At 45.1% G+C, this 23,408-nt stretch overlaps 1 protein-coding gene across 1 annotated transcript in view; it reads right to left on the reverse strand.

Moving 5' to 3' along the window:
- Window positions 1-23,408, reverse strand: part of rsph14 (radial spoke head 14 homolog) — a 760,969-nt gene that overhangs the window by 30,111 nt on the left and 707,450 nt on the right. Inside the window, exons 4-5 of the mRNA XM_073055680.1 lie at window positions 22,671-22,896; window positions 4,830-4,966 (exon numbers count right to left, since the gene is read on the reverse strand). Of these exons, the coding sequence (XP_072911781.1) occupies window positions 4,830-4,966; window positions 22,671-22,896 (363 nt within the window). The remainder of the gene's footprint in view (window positions 1-4,829; window positions 4,967-22,670; window positions 22,897-23,408) is intronic.

Genomic DNA, 23,408 nt, shown 5'->3' on the forward strand with positions numbered 1-23,408 from the left:
GTGGGAGGCATGACTCATCTGCTGCTCTCACTACTTGCAGCCTTGTTTCATTTTGCAACTGCTTGGATGTTAATTAATCCTCTAGACTGCATAAAAGCATAAAATATTCAAGAAAGCCACATCGATCAGGCATAAAGTATTCCTGCGTGTGGCTTTGACATCCAATTACAAAAGCACTTGAAACTATTTTGAATTATATCTTGGTTTATTGATACATTTTCTCTCATCGATCCTTTGTTTTCTGCTAGAGCAGTGGTTAACTCTTTCAGGTAAAGTTTCTTGGTTTGTACTGCTACATTTTCGATTTACTTTCTAGCATTAATCAAGGCTCCCTGTCACAATCGCCACTTGAACACTTACCATTCAGGGACCAAGGATGGTAAGTGTGCCCTTAACCCTTTGTTGAATCGGGGTGCAGTATCATAAATGTTCTTGTAGTTTAACTTTCCTATGCTTGCTTGTATTTTTTTTATAATCACTTATATACATGTAATTGTTCAGTGAATTGCGCAAATAGACAGAGTAAACGCAAGCAGACTTTCTGCACTGAGGTTGGGTGAAACTAGAAGTAGTTAAGGTTGAAAGGTGAAATGGTGAAAAGTTTAAGGGGAACATGAGGGGGAGCTTCTCCACCCAGAGGATGGAGAGAGTGTGGAACGAGTTGCCAGTGAAAGTGGCGGATGAAGTTTGATTTTGACGTTGAAGAGAAGTACATGGATGGGAGGGGTATGGAGGGCTGAGGTCTGGCTGCAGGTTGATTGATTGAATAATAGTTAGTCACTGACTAGATGAACCGAGGACCTCTTTCTGTGCCGTAGTGCTCTTTGACTCTGACAAATTTTTCAATAATTTCAGTATTGCTTCTGTATTTCATTAGAAACTTTTTAGATTTCAGTAGCAGGTGTCAGAGATTACTTGTTATCAAGGGAACTTTTGTTATCTCCACTCTGAGTGTGAGATGACCACAACTGTTTCTTCTCCCAGTTTCTCTGTTCCCTTGGCTCCTCTTTCTTGTTCATTTTCTGTTCTTGTAACATTTGGCCATAGGCAACACATTTTATGCCCCATTCGTCTGAAGAACCTTCTGATTGAGGAAGTACTGGATCCTCCACCTTGCACGTCCGGTTGTGACCAGAATGCCTGTTCCGCCAGGCTCCAGGCTTGTCTCCTCCAGCCAGAAGCAATTATTACCATGGCTGTGTCACCCTTACTGCAGCCTGGCCGGGGAGAGGGGCCAGGTACTGAGGGGTGATTCTGGCCCCAGAACACCTCTCTGTTGCTCAGGCAGCCCCAACCGATTGCTTCCATAGTAACACACTTGTGGAGCTGTTTCCTCACATCTCCAGCGACCCGGGTTCAATCCTGACCGCAGTCTGCCGTTTGCCCGTTCTCACAGTAACCACGTGGGTCTTCTCTAGGTGCTCTGGTTTGCTCCCCTGTCCCAAAGACACACAGGCTGGTAGGTGGGGTGGGGATAAGACCAGCTTCGCTCATCCTTTGCACTTTTCCCAAGTGGTGTGGATTGGGAAGCAAACCCATTCAGAATGATAAACATCCCAAGTATCAGGTATTGTGGAATTATACATCCGGTCCTCATATTCCATCTGTTTATCCACTGTTAGTGACAATTCCATGATTGGGTATTCCTGGCACATTCCATGTCGGAATGTGTCTGAAACTTCAACCCAGGCTGCACCCAGTAACCCGGTGACACCATACACTGGCCCCGTCTAAACCCAGGCTGCACACGGTGACCCAGTGGCACTGTACACTGGCCCTGTCCTGATTCCAGGCAATGTCTGAATTTAAACAATAGACTTACACAAAGCCAGTGTAAAGTGGGAGAAAACAAGGTGAAGGAGAGAATCAAGGGAAAGAAACGAGTAACTTTATTTGCCACGTACAACACATCGAAACATACAGTGAAAGAAGTCAAATCAGCGAGGTTGATGCTGGGCAACATGCTTCCGGCACCAAATAACATGTCCTTGACTCGTTAACCCTAACTGTACATCTTTGGAATGTGGGATGAAACCGGAGCACCCAGAGGAAACACACACGGTCATGGGGAGAACATACAAACTCCTTACAGGCAACAGTGGGAATCGAACCCCAGTCTTACACCTGACTGCTGTAATCGTGTTAAATGGACGGCTACGCTAGTGTACTGCCACAGTAAACAGGGTAAACAGGAGCCAAAGATCAACACACTGCACTCAGCTCCTTTGCACTTTCGACGGAAATTAGAACATTAGCTGGGAGTAGGGGTGGTGAATCCTGACATGATGTGAAGATTGAAAGCAGTGAGCGATAAAAGAAAGGAAATGAGCCAAAATATTGTTCTACAACGGAGACAAATGGGAACATCCTCTGTTTCATGATTCTGACTGGGCTACGATAACAGACATCTAAGCAACATACTGCCCTGAGCAGTACAGATCACGTTTCAGCTTGATTCACTGTAGGCTGTCCATTTACATGTACCGTATTCAGAGCTTCCTGTGGGGTGTCGGCACGACATGCAACAAGAACAACAGCCAACAATTATAGAATTCAATAAAATATAAAGTTAAAAGTTAAGCTACTAATATGGAATAAAATCTGCATAAATACCAGCATGTATTTACAATGTATGTGGCTTTATAAAAAGTGGTTTAAAGTGTTATCAGTGCAGCAACAGGGGTAATAGATAGATGGGAGGGGTAGGGAGGTGCTGATCAGATTAACTGCCTGGGGGGAGGAAACTTTTAAAATGGTGTGGTTTTTGTTTAAATAGCCCTATAGTGCTTTGCAGAAGGGCAGTTGTCAGGGAGGATCATGCTCGCAATGATTTTTCATGCCCACCTCTTTTCCCTGTCACACACAAGTCCTGCAGTGATGGTTGGTTGACTGTCAATTTCCATGGTGATTGTGTTTGTGCAGCTGATCTGACGTGAGTTTGCAGGTAACTGTAGAGGCCAGTTCTTGTAGGGTAGAGACATTCCCAGTGGGGACAAAGGGTTGTCCTGATTCTGTAGGCACAGCTGTTGCTGCTGCTTCCTTTTTCTGTCTTCAGGTCCGCAAGATGCTTCTCTTCTCGGTTGCTGCGAGCAAGTGTAACCAGGCACACAACCGGCTCTGTACCAGGCCCTGTGTTCCAGATGCCAGCAAGCAATGCTGGCTTTCACAAAGTCTTTACACCTCTTACATGCTTTCTGCTTGTCTGTGACAACTCACAGCTGCTTAGGGAGTTGGGAGTCCTCCATGTAACATGTCTGGTCCAACAAAGTTGTGCTTTCATGCCTTCCATACTGGCAGCCTTTACCTTATTGAGGACTTCCAGGCTGGTGATACAGTCATGTGGACTGATACCTCAGGCAGCACATGTGGAGGTGCTCCAGCAGTTTGAGTTGCCTTTTGTATACGGTCCATGTATCCCAACCACACAGGAGACTAGTGAGGACAACAGCATTGTGCAAGTTGATCTTCGTCACATCTGGATATCTGGCTTAGCACACATGCTTACAGGCAGCCCAAGCACTGACTAGTCTTGCAAATCCTGGCGTGGCTTCCTTTATCCAAGGAACCAGCCCCGGAGATGAAGCTGGTATTTAAATTCCTTTACTCAGTGTTGTGCCTTTGATGGTGATGGGTGGTGGCACAGCAGGCTGAAATAAGGCCTCTGTTTTCTCCAGACTGATGGTGAGGCCAAACAGACACTGTGAATCAGTCAATAGCCGGCTGCAGATCACACTCTGTTGGAATGTAGTCAACTGCATAGAGTGCTTCGAGGGTGACTCCATTAACCGTCTTAGATTTGGATTTTAGGTGATGCAGATCGAACAATGATCCACCAAGTCTGTTCTACAAGGACACCCCATGTTCAAGTCCCCTGACTGTTTGTTTGAGTATGCATGTGAAAACGAGGTTAAGGAGCACAGGGGCCAGCTCTCACCCTTGCTTCACACCATTTGGGATACTGATTGTCTCTGAGGCTTCCCTATTTGAGAGGACAATATCATTGTGGAACGGGCAAGTAGGAATGCAAACTTGCGTGGACATCCCAACATTAACAAGTTCGTCCAGAGTGCTTCTCTGTTATCTGTTTCAAAAGCTTTGGTTAAATCTACGAAGATCCAGGTTCTGCTTGATATACTTTTCCTAGAGCTGGTGGACAGCGGATATCATATCAATGGTGCTTCTTCCAGGGCAGAACTTGCACTGTGTCTCGAGCAGGTTCTTCTCTGATTAGGCGGCTGAGAATGATGTGGGCTTGCATTTTCCCAGCGATCAACAGCAGTGAGATGCTGCAGTAGCTACTGCAGTCAGCTTTGCTGCCATTGCTCTTAGAAAGAGGTACGAGCAAGGCGACTCTGAATTCATTGGGCATGTCTTCGTCTTCCCAGATGCTCGTCAGAATGTTCCGGAAGGTCCTTAGTGCAACTGGACCCATTGACTTGAATATCTCAGTGGGAATTCTGTCCTTCCCAGAGGTTTTTCCAGAATTTAAGGGAGCAATGGCTGCTTGACCTTAATCATTGTAGGAAGGGGGTTGAGGCTGTTGACAGTGGGTTTTGGGGGGAAATTATTTTTTCTGCCCACTTCCTTGTCCTGCAGTGATAGTAGACTGCAGCCAATGACCTTTTCTGTTGACCTGACAGTTCACTCTAGTTCTCATGCGTTATGACAGGAAGCTACACCAAACCAGGCAGTAATGGCTGACGTGAGGATGCTCTCTATGATGATGGTGTCGAATTATACCAATATGTTCTGGGGAAGATGGAACTTTACCAAGCATTACTGAGGTAACCTCCCCCTGGACCACACAACAGTGGTGGTCAGTCACTCACCTTGTGTGGTAATGGTAGCAAACATCAGTGCTCCTGCTGCTGTTGCCCTGACCTTGCCATTTTGGTCACTGAGCAGCTCCACCAGGATTGGAATCACCTCCTCCTCACACACTTTGTTCTTCCCCTCTAATGGTGCACTGAGTGGAAAGAGAAAGAATAATTGTTCTGTCTGTTCAGCAAAATCAGCCTGTTACTCCGCTGTGCACCAAAATCTTGCAGAGAGGTGAGGTGAAACAAGCTAACCAAATAGAACATAGAGCATTACAACTCAGTCCAGGCCCGTCAGCCCGTGATGTTGCACTGACCCTTTAACCTGCTCTAAGCTCAATCTAACGCTTTCCTCCCACACAGTCCTCCATTTTCCACCATCCATCTGCCTATCTAAGAGTTTCTTAAATGCCCTTAATGTATCAGCCTCCACCTCCACCTCTGGCAGTGCATTCCATTCTCTGTGTAAAAACTTACCTCCGACACTCCCCCATACTTTTCACCAGTCACCTTAAAGTATCAGTCATTTCCACCTGGGAAAATGTCTCTAGCTGTCCACTCGAACCATGCAGCTTATCATGTTGTTTACACCTCTAACAAGTCAGCTCTTATCTTCCTTCACCCCAGAGAGAAAATCTGTAGCTTACTCAGCCTATCTTTATAAGCCATGCTCTCTAATCCAGGCAGCATCCTGGTAAAAACTCTTCTGCACCGTCTCTAAAGCTTCTACATCCTTCTTATAATGAGGTGAACAAAGAGCAGAGTGTGATCTAACTAGGGTTTTATAGAGCTTCATCATTAACTTGCAGCTCTTGAACTCAATCCCTGACTAATGAAGGCCAATGGACCATGTGCCTGTTTAACAACCCTAGCAACTTGCACAGGAACTTTAAGGACGTGGATCCCAAGATCCCTCTGTTTCTCTACACTGCTAAGAACCGTGCTGCAGGTATTAACCTTGTACTCTGCCTTCAAATTTGTCATTCCAAAGTGAATCACTTCACACTTTTCAGGGTTGAAACCATCTACAACTTCTCAGCCCAGCTCTGCATCCTGTCAATGCGCCGTTGTAACTAATGTATCCAGAATTCAATTCCCCCTAAAAACAAGGATAGTGATCAGAGTGCATTGTGTGTAGTCTCGTTACCCACATCAACAGGGGAAATGATGCCACAAGCCCCAACTCTGTTCAGTGGCAGGTCAGGGAGCATTGTGGCCGACGGGAGGCCCTGCAAGATCAACTGGTGCTTCCCAGCTGATCATGGCAGAAAGCAGGTGGCAAGGCCTTTGGATATTGTCTTGCAACACACCAAATAGCTGAGGGAACTCAGTAGACCAGGTAAAGGCTACGGAGGGAAATGGGCCAAAGTCAACATCAAAGTCAAAGAAAAATTATCCTCCAGGTTGATATTCAGCATGTCACCATGTTCTACCCACAGGTTTATTTTCTTACAGGCATTTAAAGGAAAATAAAGAAATACAATAAAATTTTGAAAATCTGTACATAAACATTGACAAACAATCAATGTGCAAAAATTGTGTACAGTTTTGGTCAATTGTGTACAGTTCTGGTCACCAAATTATAGGAAAGATATCAACAAAATAGAGAGAGTACAGAGAAGATTTACTACAATGTTACCTGGGTTTCAGCACCTAAGTTACAGGGAAAGATTGAACAAGTTAGGTCTTTATTCTTTGGAGCATAGAAGGTTGAGGGGGGACTTCATAGAGGTATTTAAAATTATGAGGGGGATAGATAGAGTTGACGTGGATAGGCTTTTTGCCATTGAGAGTAGGGGAGATGCAAACAAGAGGACATGAGTTGAGAGTTAGGGGGCAAAAGTTTAAGGGTAACATGAGGGGGAATTTCTTTACTGTGTGAAACGAGCTTCCAGTAGAAGTGGTAGAGGCAGGTTCGGTATTGTCATTTAAAGTAAAATTGGATAGGTATATGGAGAGGAAAGGAATGGAGGGTTATGGGCTGAATGCGGGTCAGTGGGACTAGGTGAGAGTAAGCGTTCAGCATGGACTAGAAGGGCCGAGATGGCCTGTTTCCGTGCTGTAATTGTTATATGGTTATAAAAGAAGACAAATTATACAGTGGCAGTGTGGAGGTTCAGAGGGATCTTGGGGTCCAAGTCCATAGGACACACAAAACTGCTGTGCAGGTTGACTCTGTGGTTAAGAAGGCATACGGTGTATTGGCCTTCATGAATCGTGGGATTGAGTTCAAGAGCCGGGAGGTAATATAGGACCCTGGTCAGACCCCACTTGGAGTACTGTGCTCAGTTCTGGTCACCTCACTACAGGAAGGATGTGGAATCTATAGAAAGAGTGCAGAGGAGATTTACAAGGATGTTGTCTGGATTGGGGAGCATGCCTTATGAGAATAGGTTGAGTGAACTCAGCCTTTTCTCCTTGGAGCGACAGAGGATGTGAGGTGACCTGATAGAGCTGTATAAGATGATGAGAGGCATTGATCGTGTGGATAGTCAGAGGCTTTTTTCCAGGGCTGAAATGGCTAGCATGAGAAGGCACAGTTTTAAGGTGCTTGGAAGTAGGTACAGAGGAGACGGCAGGGGTAAGTTTTTTACGCAGAGAGTGGTGAGTGCGTGGAATGGGCTGCCGGTGACAGTGATGGAGGCGGATATGATAGGGTCTTTTAAGAGATTCCTGGATAGGTACATGGAGCTTAGAAAAATAGAGGGCTATGGGTAACCCTAGGTAATTTCTAAAGTAAGGACATACTCGACACAGCATTGTGGGCTGAAGGGCCTAATACAGGGCTTTCTATGTTTCTATGTTTTTCTATGATAATTAATGAATAAAGAAGTATAAACAAATTAATGATAGATAGATAAATAAATAATGCTAAAACATCACTTGTAGAGTAAGTCAGTAGGTTGTGCAATCAGATCAGAGGCAAGTGAACTATCAGGAGCCTGATGCTTGGAGGGTAATAGCTGTTCCTGTACCTGGAGGTGTGGGACCTAAAGCTTCTGTATGTCCTGTCCAGTGGTAGTAATGAGAAGAGAACATGCCCTGGGTAGTAGAAGTCCTTGATAATGGATGCTGCTTTCTTGTGGCAGCGCTGACGGGCAGGGTTCTGCCTGTGATGGACTGGGCCGCATCTACCACTGGGCATTGGTGTTTACAAACCAGGCCATGATGCAACTTTTCCGTGTGCATCTATAGAAATTTGTCCAACTTAGGTGAGATGACTAATATACGTAAACTTCTAAGGATGTAGAGGCAGTGTTGTACCTTCTTAGTGATGGCAATTTCATACAGCTCCCAGAGCAGATCCTTTGATCGTGCCAAAAGAACTTAAAGCTACTGACCCTGTCTACCTCTGATCCCCTAATCAGAGCTGGTTCATGAACCTCCAGTGTCCTCTTGTTGTCGATAATCAGCTCGATGGTTTTGCTGACATTAAGTGAGAGGTCATTGTCGTGGCACCATTCAGACAGATTTTCAGGCAGTTGACATTTTGATGCTGCCTGACCTGCTGAGTTCCTCCAGCACCCTGGTGTGTTGCTCCTGGTTTCCAGTGGCGGCAGTCTCCCATGTTTCTGATGTTGATCTAGATCTCCTGGTGAAGGAGGTGAAACGGGGGTGTCCACACATCAGGAAGTGGTGAGAAGCTGTGTGGTTGTCAGTACCAGAAGTGTTCCCTGGGAATTGGGACGTAGAGTGGGGTAAAGGTTTAATGAATGACCTTGAAATGTTTTTGAATGTGTCTTTGTTTATCATGTTTTACCAACTTCACCACTTACCCAATCTACTCATCTTCACACTCGGTTCACAATATCACTCAGCTACCAACAGTCTGTCTGTCAGCCAGTAAACAGTACTGTGCCTCAAGGGAGGCAAAAGCAATTAGATATGTATTCTTTGTAGCTTAGAAAGAGAAAAATCAGCTTTATTTGTCACACTTACTTTAAATTATACAGTGAAATCTGTTGTTTACATCAATCAAATCGTGAGGATGTGCTTGGGGCAGTGCACAAGTTTTGCCACATTTCCTCCACCAACATGGCATGCTCACAGCTTACTAACCCTAACTCTATGGCAGTATAGACGTTGAAATGTTCCCACTTGCAGGACAATCTCGAATGGGGGCAATCATTTAGAACTGAGCAGTGTAATTACAGAGGGAGGTGGATGGCAAGAATTCTCTAAGGGCTGAGGATGTCCGATCATTTGGGGTTTTAAAGTGGAACTACATAGATATGTAGAATATAGAATATCTGTGAATTTAGGTTGATGGGAACTGGTGCAGAGGAGTTGGAGCCAATGTAGATCAGCCACAATCAGACAGACAGGGGCTGAGTAGCTTTCTCCTGCATTCTTGTGTTGTCCTCCTGCTCTCACCTTCCGCCGCTAAGCACCGCCATACACACTCGCTTCTGTTCTGTCACCATGGCTGTAGTGTCCAACAAGGCTAAGAAACCTTGCTGACACACTCAGCAGGGCAGGACTGGAGGTGGGCAGGAGGCCCATCCAGTTGGGAAGGGGCTTTGCTGAGAACATGGTCACAGGCAATGTGGAAGAGATCGATGGGTGTATCTGCACACTTAATTCCCCATCTATCATCTCACTTCCCTCTCATACTTGTGAGGGAGAAGATGGCGTAATACAAGACGCAAGCGCTACATCAGAATGAGAACAGGTTTATTATCACTGATGTATGTTGTGAAATACAGAAACTGTTCCTAAAACATTGCATGCATGTCTTCAGGCTCCAGTACCTCCTCCCTGATGGTAGTAACGGGAAAAGGGGTCTTCAGGCTCCAGTACCTCTGTTATGGTCCGGTCCGGAGCCTGAATTCTGGATCTTGATCCAGTCCGTGGACTCCAGACTCCAGGTCTTGCAGCCATCCCTCCTGTCACCCTTAAGCCAAATAGGATCATAGGATCATCTTGGCTTAAGAAGGTGCATATAAGGGATTCTGGGACTGAGCCTGTGTGTGCGCGTGTGTGCGTGCGTGCGTGCACGCACACGCACGCGTTTTGTCCTGTTTGCTGGTTGTCTTGTATGAGCTGGTTTGCCACGTTCCCAAGTGTTTCGTCTGATCAGCTCTGTTTGTTCTGGTTGTCCGGGCTTGGAGGGCCCAGGGCTTCATCCTCAAGTTCTGTGAGTCAACCTTGGAGTTACCCCGGACCAAGTTCCCTTCCAATCCCTTGCCTCCGTTGGGTAGCAGGCCGGACTGCCGTTGCCCGGTGGGGGGACTCTGTCCCCTTCCTACCCCTCACCTCTGATGGGTTGTGCCTGCTACCTGCCCAGGTGTCCTGCGTCTTGCCTGGGCCTCCATGTTCCTGCCTGGGAGGCAGCCCTGCCCAGGAGTTATGCAGCCGCCCAGGGAGCTCTCCTGCCTAGCCACGGACTCCGGGATCCAGCCTAGCCACGAACTCTCTCTGAACCCCAGGATTACCTAGCACGCCCTGGTCTCCCCATCCGGTTCTATCCTTTAGTTATTCCTGTTCTGCCCCTAGTACTTCAGTGCCTGCGTCTTGCACTTGGGTCCAGCTTCCTGTCCCCACGTGACAGCCTCCTCCCTATGGTAGTAATAGGAAAAGGGGTCCAGGTTCCAGTACCTCCTCCCTGATGGTAGTAATAGGAAAAGGGGTCCAGGTTCCAGTACCTCCTCCCTGATGGTAGTAATGGGGAAAGGGGTCTTCAGGCTCCAGTACCTCCTCCCTGATGGTAGTAATGGGAGGGAGATGTTCCTTACATTCTCTCTGGAACTATTTCAAATATTTACTCACTCACAGGTCTGAAACAGCCCATAGCCCAGCCAGTGAAGGGGGAGGAAGAAGATAGGGAGGCTGAAGAAACAATATCCTTCAGCTTCACATCCCCAGACACCCCTCAAATTCTGATGGCATGGATAATGTTTGGTCTACATGGGGTGAGACTCCAGCTGCAGGTCACAGCAGCTAGCTGAGGGTGAGTGAAAGCACCCAGACCTGTCTTTCTGTGATCGGTGAGCTGAGCAAGCCTGTGATCATTATTGGCAAGGCCCCATACCAATGTGGCACAGGGTTGTTGGTACCTGGTTATTGGTAAGTATTGTCACATCCGGTGAAAAAGCAGGCAGATGATTCCAACACAAAAACCTGAGGAACACAACAGGTCAAGCAGCATCTATGGAGAGGAATAAACAGTTGACTTTGTGAGCTGAGACCTTTCATCAAGACTTCAAAGGTCTTGGCTCAAAATGTTGACGTGGAGAGGATGTTTCCTAGAGTGAGGGATTATAGGAACAGGGGGCCTCAGAGTAGAAGGTTGTCCCTTTAAAACAGAATGAGGAGGAATTTCTTTAGCCAGAGGGGGCTGAGTCTATGGAATTCATTGCCACAGACAGCTGTAGAGGCCAAGTCATTGGGTATACCTAAAGTGAAGGTTGATAGATTCTTGATTAGTAAGGGCCTCAAAGGTTACAGGGAGAAGGCAGGAGAATGGGGACAAGAGGGATAATAAATCAGCCATGATGGAATGGCGGAGCGGACTCAATGGGCCAAATGGCCTAATTCTGTGTCTGATGATCTTATGGGCAAAGCAGCCTGCTTGACTGGTACCTCACCTGCCACCTGAAACATTCATCACATAAACCAGTATAAACCCATTATGAAACACACAGTGGGCCACTTCTGACAGCACTTTTCAAATCCAGGAATTTTCCCACTTTTCAGAACAAGGGTAGCAGATGAACACTCTCATCCTTTGAGTTCTGCTTGTGCATTCTGTGAACATTGAGGACATGCTATGTTGGCACTGGAATGTGTGGGCTGCCTCCTTCGGTTTTGTTGGTTGTTAACAATGTTTTGATGTACATTAATAAATAAATTAAACTGAGTCTGAATCTGGGTGACACACTTCCATGGTGACATGGAAATAAATCACTATTTCGTCATTGTCACTGCGTCTCAATCCTGGAACTCCCTGCCCAACAGCACCTTCTCCTAAAGGAGGGCAGCAGTTCTCTTTTCCATGGATGCTGCCTGGCCTGATGAGTTCCTGCAGCATTTTGTGTGCTCCTCTGATATCCTGACAGACAGAAGTACCTTTGGTTGCCCCTGAGAGGCCGCTGCATTCAAACGTGCTGCCATCTTACTGGAAGGTAAGTTGGGTGGGCAGCTAACGTTGATGCCCAGATCCCACAAACTAAACGTGCAGAAGGGTTCCTATCATGAGATTGAAAATCTGGTTGAATGAACGTTAAAATCTTGCGAGTGGAAACATTTCAACATCTAGTGGAAACCATAGAAAGGGTGCAGAGGAGATTTACAAGGATGTTGCCTAGATTGGGGAGCATGCCTTATGAGAATAGGTTGAGTGAACTCTGCCTTTTCTCCTTGGAGCGATGGAGGATGAGAAGTGTCCTGATAGAGGTGTACAAGATAATGAGATGCATTGATTGTGTGGATAGTCAGAGGCTTTTTCCCAGGGCTGAAATGGCTAGCATGAGAGGGCACCGTTTTAAGGTGCTTGGAATTAGGTACAGAGGAGATGTCAGGGGTAAGTTTTTTACACAGAGAGTGGTCAGTGCGTGGAATGGGCTGCTGGCAGTGGTGGTGGAGGTGGAAGCGATAGGGTCTTTTAAGAGACTCCTGGATGGGTACATGGAGCTTAGAAAAATAAAGGGTTATGGTAAAGCCCAGGCAGTTCTAAGGTAGGGACATGTTCAGCACAGCTTTGTGGGCAGAAAGGCCTGTATTGTGCTGTAGGTTTTCTATGTTTCTATCTACAACATCAAGCCCCCTCAGGGTCCAGTAAGATCATCCCTCATTCTTCTAAACTCTAAAGAACAGCGATCTAATTCATTTTGCCTTCCCAAGGCATTGTGCTGTTTGCTGGCTGACAGACAGACTGTTGGTAGGTCCGTGAACTGAATGTGACGATGAGTGGATTGGGTAAGTGGTGTACTTGGTAACATTTGATAAATGAAAACATTCACATCTGTAATGTATGGATCTATTTCTTTTAGAGCAATGACCCCTCCCTCCCTTTAGCACTATATATGGATTGTTGTCCACACATGCGTATTATTAGTCTGTGTCTATGCACGTGTATGATTTGGCAATGGATTCATTTAGGAAAGTTACCCAACTTGATAGTGCTTATGAAGGCTGGGAGAGCTGAACTGTATTGTAATGCAGACAATGTGGAGGAGATAAAGAAAGCCCCTGCACTTCTTAGCTTAATGGGTGCAAGAACGTAGTCTCTTATGGAACCTAGTAACCCCTGAAAAGCCAGCAAGCAAGACTTCGACAAAATTGTTACAATTTTACAAAATCACTTGAGCCCTAAACCACTAGTAAGAGCTCAGAGATTTACATTTTACAAAAGGAACCAGTCAAAAGTTGAAAGTGTTTCTGAATACATTGCAGAACTGTGTAATTTTCCCAGTACTGTGACTTCAGAGATGGACTTTCTGAGCATTAAGGGTCAGGCTTCTATGTGGCATGCATAGTCAACACACTCAAAAGAGGCCTAACATTAGAACGGGCATTGATGACTTCAATATCGTTAGAGACTGCAGCAAAGGATCCAGATGAGCTACAGAAAAGGTGGTTAGAATGTAAAATGCACAAAATGTCTCTGAATGGTGCAAAAAGCCAAAAATGTTATTGATGTAGTAGATCCTCCCGTAATGAAAATGACTGTTGGTTCAAAGAAGAAAATGTCACAGACAAGGTTGCATAGAAAGAATGTACAAGGCAGACAGAAAGCACAACCAAATGAAAAGTCTCAGACACAAAATAAGCAAATGCATAAAGTTACTGAATGTAAAACAGAATCAGACAATATAGAGTCTGACAAAGGTGAACTGCATAATGTAACTGAAGCAGATCACAGTATAATATTGATCACAATAGATGTGTCCGGAGTAAAACTGGAAATGGAGCTGGATACAGGCTCAGCTATATCTATAATTCCAGAGGCTAACAACACCAGATTGTTTTCTAAGATACCATTAGAGAAGACCGCTGTGATGTTAAAGACCTACATTGGCAAAACAGTGTCTCCCAAAAGCAAACTGAAAGTGAATGTGATGTATGGAGCACAACAGATTGAGCTTTGTGTTGAAAAGTGGAGCAGCACTTTTTGGATGTGAATGGTTGAGAAAGATCCAACTAGACTGGCACTCAATCAGAACTATCAGTGTGCCATCAACAGGCAATGGCAGCACTAACCAGAGACTGGCACAGCTGCGTAATGCTAATGAGAAAGGGATTGGTAAACTCAAAGGCATGAAGGTCAGAATTGAGCTGGATGAAGAAGCAACACCAAGATTTCACAAAGAGCATCCAGTGACTTATGCACTACACCCTAAAGTGGATGCTGAAATGCAGAGCTTGGAGGCAGTTGGAGCTCTCTCCAAGGTGAGTGGAGTGTTTGGATCACTATTGTCCTGGTGATCAACAAAGGGAAGGTTGGAGCCATTCACATATGTACATATTTCAAGGTGAGCATCAACCCAGTGCTGTGTACTGTGCAGTTTCCACTGCCATGAATAGAATTCATCTTTGCATCTTTGGCAGGTGGGTGGAAGATTTCAAAAATTGCTTTGTCACAAGCCTATTTGAAAATGGAAGTGAAGAGTCAAGCAGGAAGTTCCTCACAATCAACCCTCACAAGGGACTGTTCCAGTATGATCGTCTTGTCTTTGCCGTCGCATCAGCTCCAGCAATTCAGCAAAGAGCAATGCACCAAGTGCTCCAAGCTATCCCAAGAAAACAGTGTTACCTCGATGGCATCACTGCGACTGGCGAGAATGATGCACCTGTACCCAAGCCTGAATAAGTGTCACAACTCAGGTCACTACTACCACCGGTTTCTCCCAAACATTGGGACAGTGCTGCATCCATTGAATGCACTGTTATAGACAGGAAGAAAAATGTGAAAGATCGTTCAAGGAAACAAAGAGACTAATAACATTCGATGAACTGCTCACCTATTATGACCCATCTCTGCCCAGGAAACTGGATTGTGATGAGTCCCCTTATGGCATTGGAGCCATTTTGTCACACATTATGAAAGATGGATCTGAATGTCCAATTATGTTTGCTTCAAGATCACTGACGAGTGCAAAATACAACTATTCACAGATTGACTCAGAGCCCCTTAGTCTAGTATGGGGAATAAAGAAGTTCCACCACTACTTCTATGGACAAAAGTTTACACTAGTGACAGATCACCAGCCCTTTGTGTCCATTTTCACCCCCAGGAAGGGAATTCCAGTGATGACTGCTACCTGGTTACAACGTTGGGCACAATTCCTAGCAGCCCACTCTTATGACATAGAGTTCAAAGGTACCAAACAACACAGCGATGCTGATGGCTTGTCACGTCTTCCGCTGTTGGCAACTGAAGAAGACAAGTGGACACCTGGTAAGATAGTTAAAAGAACTGGACCACTGATGTACACAGTGAATGTTGGAGATCAGACATGGAGACTTCATGTGGACCAGATACTGGATGCTCAGCCGATGAACACACCTGAATTGACTGCATCCAGCACGATGGACACATTACAGTCACTGGACTTAATCATGATCAGTGATGATCATGTCACTGACAGCAACGTGACATGGGAAACTGGAACATTGTCTTAGACAAGACTCCTTCCAAACCTGATGACACTCCACAGGTCCCAGAGGCGCTATCCCGAACAAATCAGGGCGCCACCCAAAAGTCTGAATCTTTAGAACAGTGAAGTTAGTTCTGGACTGTTATTGTGAAAGCCTATTTACTTGGAACATGGGTTTATGAAAGGGAGTTTGAATGTTTTGTACATATACAGTTTATGCTGCATTAATCTAAAGGGGGAGGAAGTATAATGTATGGATCTATTAAAGCAAAGACCCCCCCCCCAGCACTACATTTGGATTGTTGTCTACACTTGTGTATTAATCTGTGTCTACACATGCGTACCTGATCTGTTGTCAGCACATGCACTGTTGTCTACACATTCACATTGTTCCCTCTCTGTCTCATCACAATGTGAATCCACCAGTCAAACCCATCTCCCACATGTGTGCTTTTATTTAATATTTATGTAGTTGAGCACAGATACAACATCCACCCACCTCAAAAGCATTTCAAGGTCATTCATTAATCTTTTCCCCACTCTATGCCTCAGTTCCCAGGGAATGCTTCTGCACTGAAATCCATACAGCTTCTCACCACTTCCTGATGTGTGGACACCCCCGTCTTATCTCCTCCACCAGGAGATCTAGATCAAAATCAGAAACACAGGAGACTGCCGCCACTGGAAACCAGGAGCAACACACCAGGGTGCTGGAGGAACTCAGCAGGTCAGGCAGCATCAAAAGTGTTGACTGCCTGAAAATCTGTCTGAATGGTGCCACGATAATAACCTCTCACTTAATGTCAGCAAAACCAACAAGCTGATTATCGACTACAGGATCAGAGGTAGAGAGGGTCAGTAACTTTAAATTCCTTTGTATGATCATGTCAGAGGATCTGTCCTGGGACCAGCTTGGAAGTGCCATCGCAAAGAAGGCACAACATCGCCTCTGCTTTCTTAGAGGTTTACATAGATTCGGCAGGTCACCTGAAAATTCCCAGTTAGGAAATCCTAGAGGCTAGCTGGAAGGTGAAGCCAACTGGGTGGGAAAGGTCAAGGGCTGCAGAACAGGGAATCTGAACATGATGGCGGAGAAAGCATATTCCCAGGAAGGATACATGGCTGTGGTAATGGGTCTGGGTGAGTACAAGGTCGAAGAGTCAGAGGGGTTTCAGTGAGAGTCAGTGAGAGAGGGTTTCACTGAACTCCCGTCTAAGAGAAGATTTAAACTTCTTCAGCGTACGCATCTTTCAAAGAGACTTTGCAGTGGAACAACAAATCATAAACACAAGAAAATCTGCAGATGCTGGAAATCCAAAGCCACACACAAAAAATGGTGGAAGAACTCAGTGGGCCAGGCAGCACCAATGGAAGTGAATAAATGGTCAATGTTTGATGTAGCTCTTGCTGAACCTGATAGTGTGGGACTTCAGGCTTCTGTACCTCCCACCCAATGGGAGCTGCGAGCAGTTCCTACACATACTGCATTCAGATTCCACTTTCCCTAACATACAACTAACATGTGATGTGAAGGTATCCTAGTAACAGTCATGATGGCTCCTTTATTTAAAGAGTTCACTGAGTATTTTTGTCACCATGACAATCCACAGGTCAATTACCTCAAGCGCTACAGCTGACAAGACAACTGTTAATTCCAAAGTGCAACCCATGTTGTACCAGTGGTGGACAAAGGCTGTAGTAAGTTTAGTCAAGAAGAAAAGAAAAGTTTACGAAAGGTTCAGAGAGCTAGGTAATGTTAGAGATCTAGAAGATTATAAGGCTACTAGGAAGGAGCTTAAGAAGGAAATTAGGAGAGCCAGAAGGGCCATGAGAAGGTCTTGGTTGGCAGGATTAAGGAAAACCCCAAGGCATTCTATAAGTATGTGAAGAGCAAGAGGATAAGACATGAAAGAACAGGACCTATCAAGTATGACAGTGGGAAAGTGTGTATGGAACTGGAGGAAATAGCAGAGGTACTTAATGAATACTTTACTTCAGTATTCACTATGGAAAAGGATCTTGGTGATTGTAGTGATGATTTGCAGCAGACTGAAAAGTTTGAGCATGTAGATATTAAGAAAGAGGGTGTGCTGGAGCTTTTGGAAAGCAAATAGTTGGATAAGTCACCGGGACCGGATGAGATGTACCCCAGGCTACTGTGGGAGGCAAGGGTGGAGATTGCTGAGCCTATGGTGATGATCTTTGTATCATCAATGGGAACGGGAGAGGTTCCAGAGGATTGGAAGGTTGTGGATGTTGTTCCCTTATTGAAGAAAGGGAGTTATAGACCAGTGAGTCTTACTTCAGTGGTTGGTAAGTTGATGGAGAAGATCCTGAGAGACAGGATTTATGAACATTTGGAGATGTATAATATGATTAGGAATAGTTTGCATGGCTTTGTCAAGGGCAGGTCGTGCCTTACGAGCCTGATTGAATTTTTTGAGGATGTGACTAAACACATTGATGAAGGAAGAGCAGTAGATGTAGTGTATATGGATTTCAGCAAGGCATTTGATAAGGTACTCCATGTGAGGCTTATTGAGAAAGTAAGGAGGCATGGGATCCAAGGGGACATTACTTTGTGGATCCAGAACTGGCTTGCTCACAGAAGGCAAAGAGCAGTTGTAGATGGGTCATATTCTGCATGGAGGTCGGTGACCAGTGGTGTGCCTCAGGGATCTGTTCTGGGACCGTTAGTCTTTGTGATTTTTATAAATGACCTGGATGAAGAAGTAGTGGGTTGGGTTAGTAAATTTGCTGATGACACAAAGGTTGGGGGTGTTGTGGATAGTGTGGAGGGCTGTCAGAGGTTACAGTGGGACATTGATAGGATGCAAAACTGGGCTGAGAATTGGCAGATGGAGTTCAAACCAGATAAGTGTTCATTTTGGTAGGTCAAATATGATGGCAGAATATAGTATTAATGGTAAGCCTCTTGGCAGTGTGGAGGATCAGAGGCTTACCATTAATACTATATTCTGCCATCATATTTGACCTACCAAAATGAACCACTTATCTGGTTGACTCTGTGGTTAAGAAAGCATACGGTGTATTGGCCTTCATCAATCATGGAATTCAATTTAGGAGCCGAGAGGTAATGTTGCAGCTATATAGGACCCTGGTCAGACCCCACTTGGAGTACTGTGCTCAGTTCTGGTCGCCTCACTACAGGAAGGATATGGAAACCATAGAAAGGGTGCAGAGGAGATTTACAAGGATGTTACCTGGATTGGGGAGCATGCCTTATGAAAACAGGTTGAGTGAACTCGGCCTTTTCTCCTTGGAGCGACGGAGGATGCGAGGTGACCTGATAGAAGTGTATAAGATGATGACAGACATTGATCGTGTGGATAGTCAGAGGCTTTTACACAGGGCTGAAATGGTTGCCACAAGAGGACACAGGTTTCAAGTGCTTGGAAGTAGGTACAGAGGAGATGTCAGGGGTAAGTTTTTTATGCAGAGAGTAGTGAGTGCGTGGAATGGGCTGCCGGAAACGGTGGTGGAAGTGGAAACGATAGGGTATTTTAAGAGACTCCTGGATGGCTACATGGAGCTCAGAAAAATAGAGGGTTATGGGTAAAGCCTAGGTAGTTCTAAGGTAGGGACATGTTCGGCACAGCCTTGTGGGTTAAAGGGCCTGTATTGTGCTGTAGGTTTTCTATGTTTCTGTTTACAAAGTTATACTCGCCTAGGCGATGCGATAATGCAAACATACAGCATTCAATTATAGTACTACTGCTTGGGGAAGTCTGCTACCATTAGAAGAGCTGTATGATGCAGCAATCAGAATGTACCACTGTTGTTTATGACATTATTCATCATGTACCATGGTAAAGTTACACTGGCAAAGGTAAAAACGATGGCTGAATGAAATCATTTAATATTTCTACCATTTCAGTATTTCCCAAAACAGCTTCTCCTGGTTCGGCCTTTAAGGGACCCACATTAACCAACGATGAAGGGTCCTGAGAATGGTCTCGGGCCAAAGCATCAACTAATTATTCTTTTCTATAGATGCTGCCTGACCTGCTGAGTTCCTCTAGCACTTTTTATGTGTGTTACTCTGGATTTCCAGCATCTACAGAATCTCTCTACATTAACTAATGTACTTGTTTTCCTTCTTTCCTGTGGAAGATGAAGTTGCTCTCTTTTGAAGAGAGAATTTGTGAGGAGATCTGACAGAGATTTTTAAAGTCATGAAAGCACGCAGTGGAGTTAACAGTTGCCCAAGAACGAGAGGATGTGATTGGCCAAAGGAATGTAAGGGAAATGAGGAGAAGTTGTTTTTACTCAGAATGGGATTAGGGTTTGGAATTCTTCTCTGGGACAGGAGAGGAGGCAGATTCAACAGAAGTGTTCAACTGGAGCTGGATGTATCTGTGCAAAATGGATTTGCAGGGCTATGGTGAGAGGGTGGAGGGATTATTGAATTGCTCTTGAATAAGAGCAGTGCCAACACAATGGGCTAAATGGCCTCCCTAAATACAGCTTTCTGTGAAGCTCTGCTCTCTCCACTAGAAAGTGCACTTAAAATAGAACAAAAAGAATCTTAAAGCAGTTTTCTGCACAATTGTTCTAATGCACTATGCATCAAAATTATAAAAACGCCTAGTCATATTTAATTTAATATAAAACACATTAAGCTGCAGGGTTCTATTTTTTCCGGTCACATGCATTCAGATAAAATTAATGTCTGCACCATTTTAATGCCTTGAAGACCACTTTTAAATACATTAAGAACACATCAAAATATATCTGACGAATTCTGTACTTAACATCATTATGTCTTGTTGACTATATTTGATGCCTAGTTGATCTTCCTGTTGCACAGGTACTGACTCATGCTAGGTAGAAAGTCAAAGAAAAATGGGAGACAGCCTGGACATCCGCTGCTGTCATGACAAATGTGTTGTAGGACCCGATATTTCTCCCTTCCTTCACAGTTCTGAAGAAGGTCTTGGCCCAAAACGTCAACTGCTTATTCATTTCCACAGATGCTGACCTGCTGAGCTCCCCCAGCATCTTGGGTGTGTCACCTTAAAATTATGCCCCTTTGTATCAGCCATTTCCACCCTGGAAAAGAGTCTCTGGGTATCCAAGCCTCTGATCAACTTGTACACCTCTATCAAGTCACCTCTCCTCCTCCTTCCCTCAAGAGAGAAAAGCCGTACCTAGCTCACTCAACCTATCCTCATAACACAAGCTCTCTAATCTAGGCAGCTTCCTTGTCAAGCTCCTCTGCACCATCTCTAAAGTTTTTCCATTCTTCCTGTAATGAAGTGACCAGAACTGAACACAATATTCCTAGTGTTGTTTAACCAAGGTTTTGTAGAGCTGCAGCTCCTGAACTCAATCCTCCAACTAATGAAGGACAACACACGCTACCCCTTCTTAACAACCCTATCAACTTGTGTGGCAACTTTGAGGGATCTGCGGACATGGACCCCAAGATCCATCTGTTTCTCCACACTGCTAAGAATCCTGCCATTAACCCTGGACTCTGCCTTCAAAAATGCCTTTGCAACCTTCCAAAGTGAATCACTTCACACCTTTTCATGTTGAACTCCATCTCCCACTTCTCAGGTCAACTCTGCATCTTTTCAATATCCTTTTGCCACGACAACAACCTTCTACACTACCCCCAACTCCACCAACTGTCATGTCATCTGCAAATGTGCTAGCCCAGCCTTGCACTTCCTCTGAACAATAGTTCAGTGCAGAGCTGGATTCAGCAGGTGTGCAGTGCCTTCCCTCCCCCACTGTCCATTGGAACCTCCTCAAAGGAGTTCCACCACTGACTTTGCAAGAACTAAGGCATGTGTCTTTACCGGATATTTCATCATAGGAACCCTGCTGCAAATCTACTGCAGCCCACCAATGTCAGCACTCTTAGACAAGCTACACTTAGCCCAAAAGTTCATTGTTGAAAATGCGCAGGACTCTATTTTCCCAGATGAAAAGTTAACAGGAGTCTTTACTGAAAACAATTACTTCTGAAGTTTACCGAAACAGAGAGAATGAGGGATCATGAAAGGAAACACAAGGATTAAAGTTCAAACATCACTGACTTCAGTGGAGAGGCCACAGTGATGGAGCCAAGCTGCAGAGTGATAAAGAAACACAAAATGGTGGAGGAACTCAGCAAATCAGGCAGCATCTGTGGAGAGGAATAAAGAGTCTGTTTTGGGGCCAAGACCCTTCATCAGGACTGGAAAGAAAGGCTGAAGAAACCAGAAGTAGGTGGGGGGGGAGGGGGGGAGGGGAAAGAGTTCAATCTGGCAAGTGATAGGTGAAGCCAAGTGAGGGGGGAGTGGGACATATGGGAATGGGAATTGGAATTAAAATGGGTAGTCATCGGGGAAGCCTAACTTTTGTGGCAATCAGAGTGAGCTGCTTGACAAAGTGGTCCCTCAGTCTATATCAGCTCTCAACAATGTAGTGGAAGAAGCCACACCAGGAGAACCGGATACAATAGATGACCCCGACAGACGTACAGCTAATGTGTTGCCTCCACTTAGAACGACTGTTTGTGGCCCTGAATGGAGATGAGAGGGGAAAACTGGGGGAAAGAGTCCCTTTCTGTAGACTCCATCTACACTTTACGCTGCCTTAGAAAAGCAGCCAGCATAATCAAAGACCCCTCCCACTCCCAACATTCTCTCTTCTCCCTGCTTCCATCAGGCAGAAGGTACAAAAGCTTAAGAACATGTCCCACCAAGCTCAAAACAGCTTCTATCTCAGTGTTATAGGATTTTTGAATGGACCACTCATCTGATAAAGATGCACTCTTGATCTGTCAATCTACCTTGTCATGGCCCTTACACCTTAACTGTTTACCTGCACTGGACTCTTTCTGTGACTGGAACAATAGATTCTGCATTCTGCTATTGCTTTCCCTGATGGACTACCTATGGTCTGTCTGGAAAACTTTTCACTGCCCCTCATTACATGCAACAATATTAAAACAATGACCAGATAATTCAGAGGAAAAGCCCAGACACTATGGGCCGAACGATTTCCTTCTCTACTTGAATGGTTCTAACCTTATTTGCCTGCTTGGAAGAACTTGCTGGATACCTCAGCCTCACGCACACCCCACCTGAACAATTTTACTTTCTTCTAATGTCAGTGGAGAATAATGTCAGGCAGAGTGAATAGTGGGCAACCAGTCCAAGCCACTTATTGCCGGCCACATTAGAACTACAGCTGACGCACGTGGGGTAAACCCTCGGCTGGCATTCAGCTTGAAGCTCACCTGATATCCATCAGCACCTGTGCAGCCAGACTCCTAATGGCGTCAGAAACATGTGTGAGCTTAGACTTCAGCACGGTAACACCTCCAGCGTCCAGGGCTTGTTTGGTGTCTATGCGAAGACAAAAGTGCAGGGTCTGCAGTATCAGCTCCTGAATCTCATCGAGCTCCGTGTGCAGTTTCATTATCAGCAAGGGAACCAAGCCGGCATCGACGATAGAGGCTGCACCTGTGGGAGAGAGGTTAACAGGCATTGTAATCACCACTAAACGGCTCACTTGCGATGGGTCTGTGAGAAAGAACTGAGGTTAAGGGGGAAGGGGTATAATGTGTTAATGTTTGCAGTCTTGCTCATAGATCAGCTGCTAAATTTACATGGGAATGGTCTTTCTGTGGGTAGGATTCCTTCCTTTAAGTATCTCAGTGCACTGGAGGTTGGAGGATCACAGGAGGTCTTACTGAAGTACTAAACAGACTGCTGGAGCAACCCAGAATCAGAATCAGATCAGGTTTACCATCTCTGATGTATGTCATGAAATGTGTTGTTCTGTGGCAGCAAACCAGTGCAATACATAAAATATTCTATAACTGTCAAGGCAGAAATGTGGTCAATAGGATTGTGAAGAAAGCACATGGCGTGGTTGCTTTTATTGACCAGGACAGAGAATACAAAACTTGGTACATTATGTCACAACTTTACAAAATACTGGTTAGCGTTCACTTGGAGTACTGTATGCAGTT

Source organism: Hemitrygon akajei, chromosome 9 (assembly GCF_048418815.1).
Source record: "Hemitrygon akajei chromosome 9, sHemAka1.3, whole genome shotgun sequence".
Classification (NCBI taxonomy): domain Eukaryota; kingdom Metazoa; phylum Chordata; class Chondrichthyes; order Myliobatiformes; family Dasyatidae; genus Hemitrygon; species Hemitrygon akajei.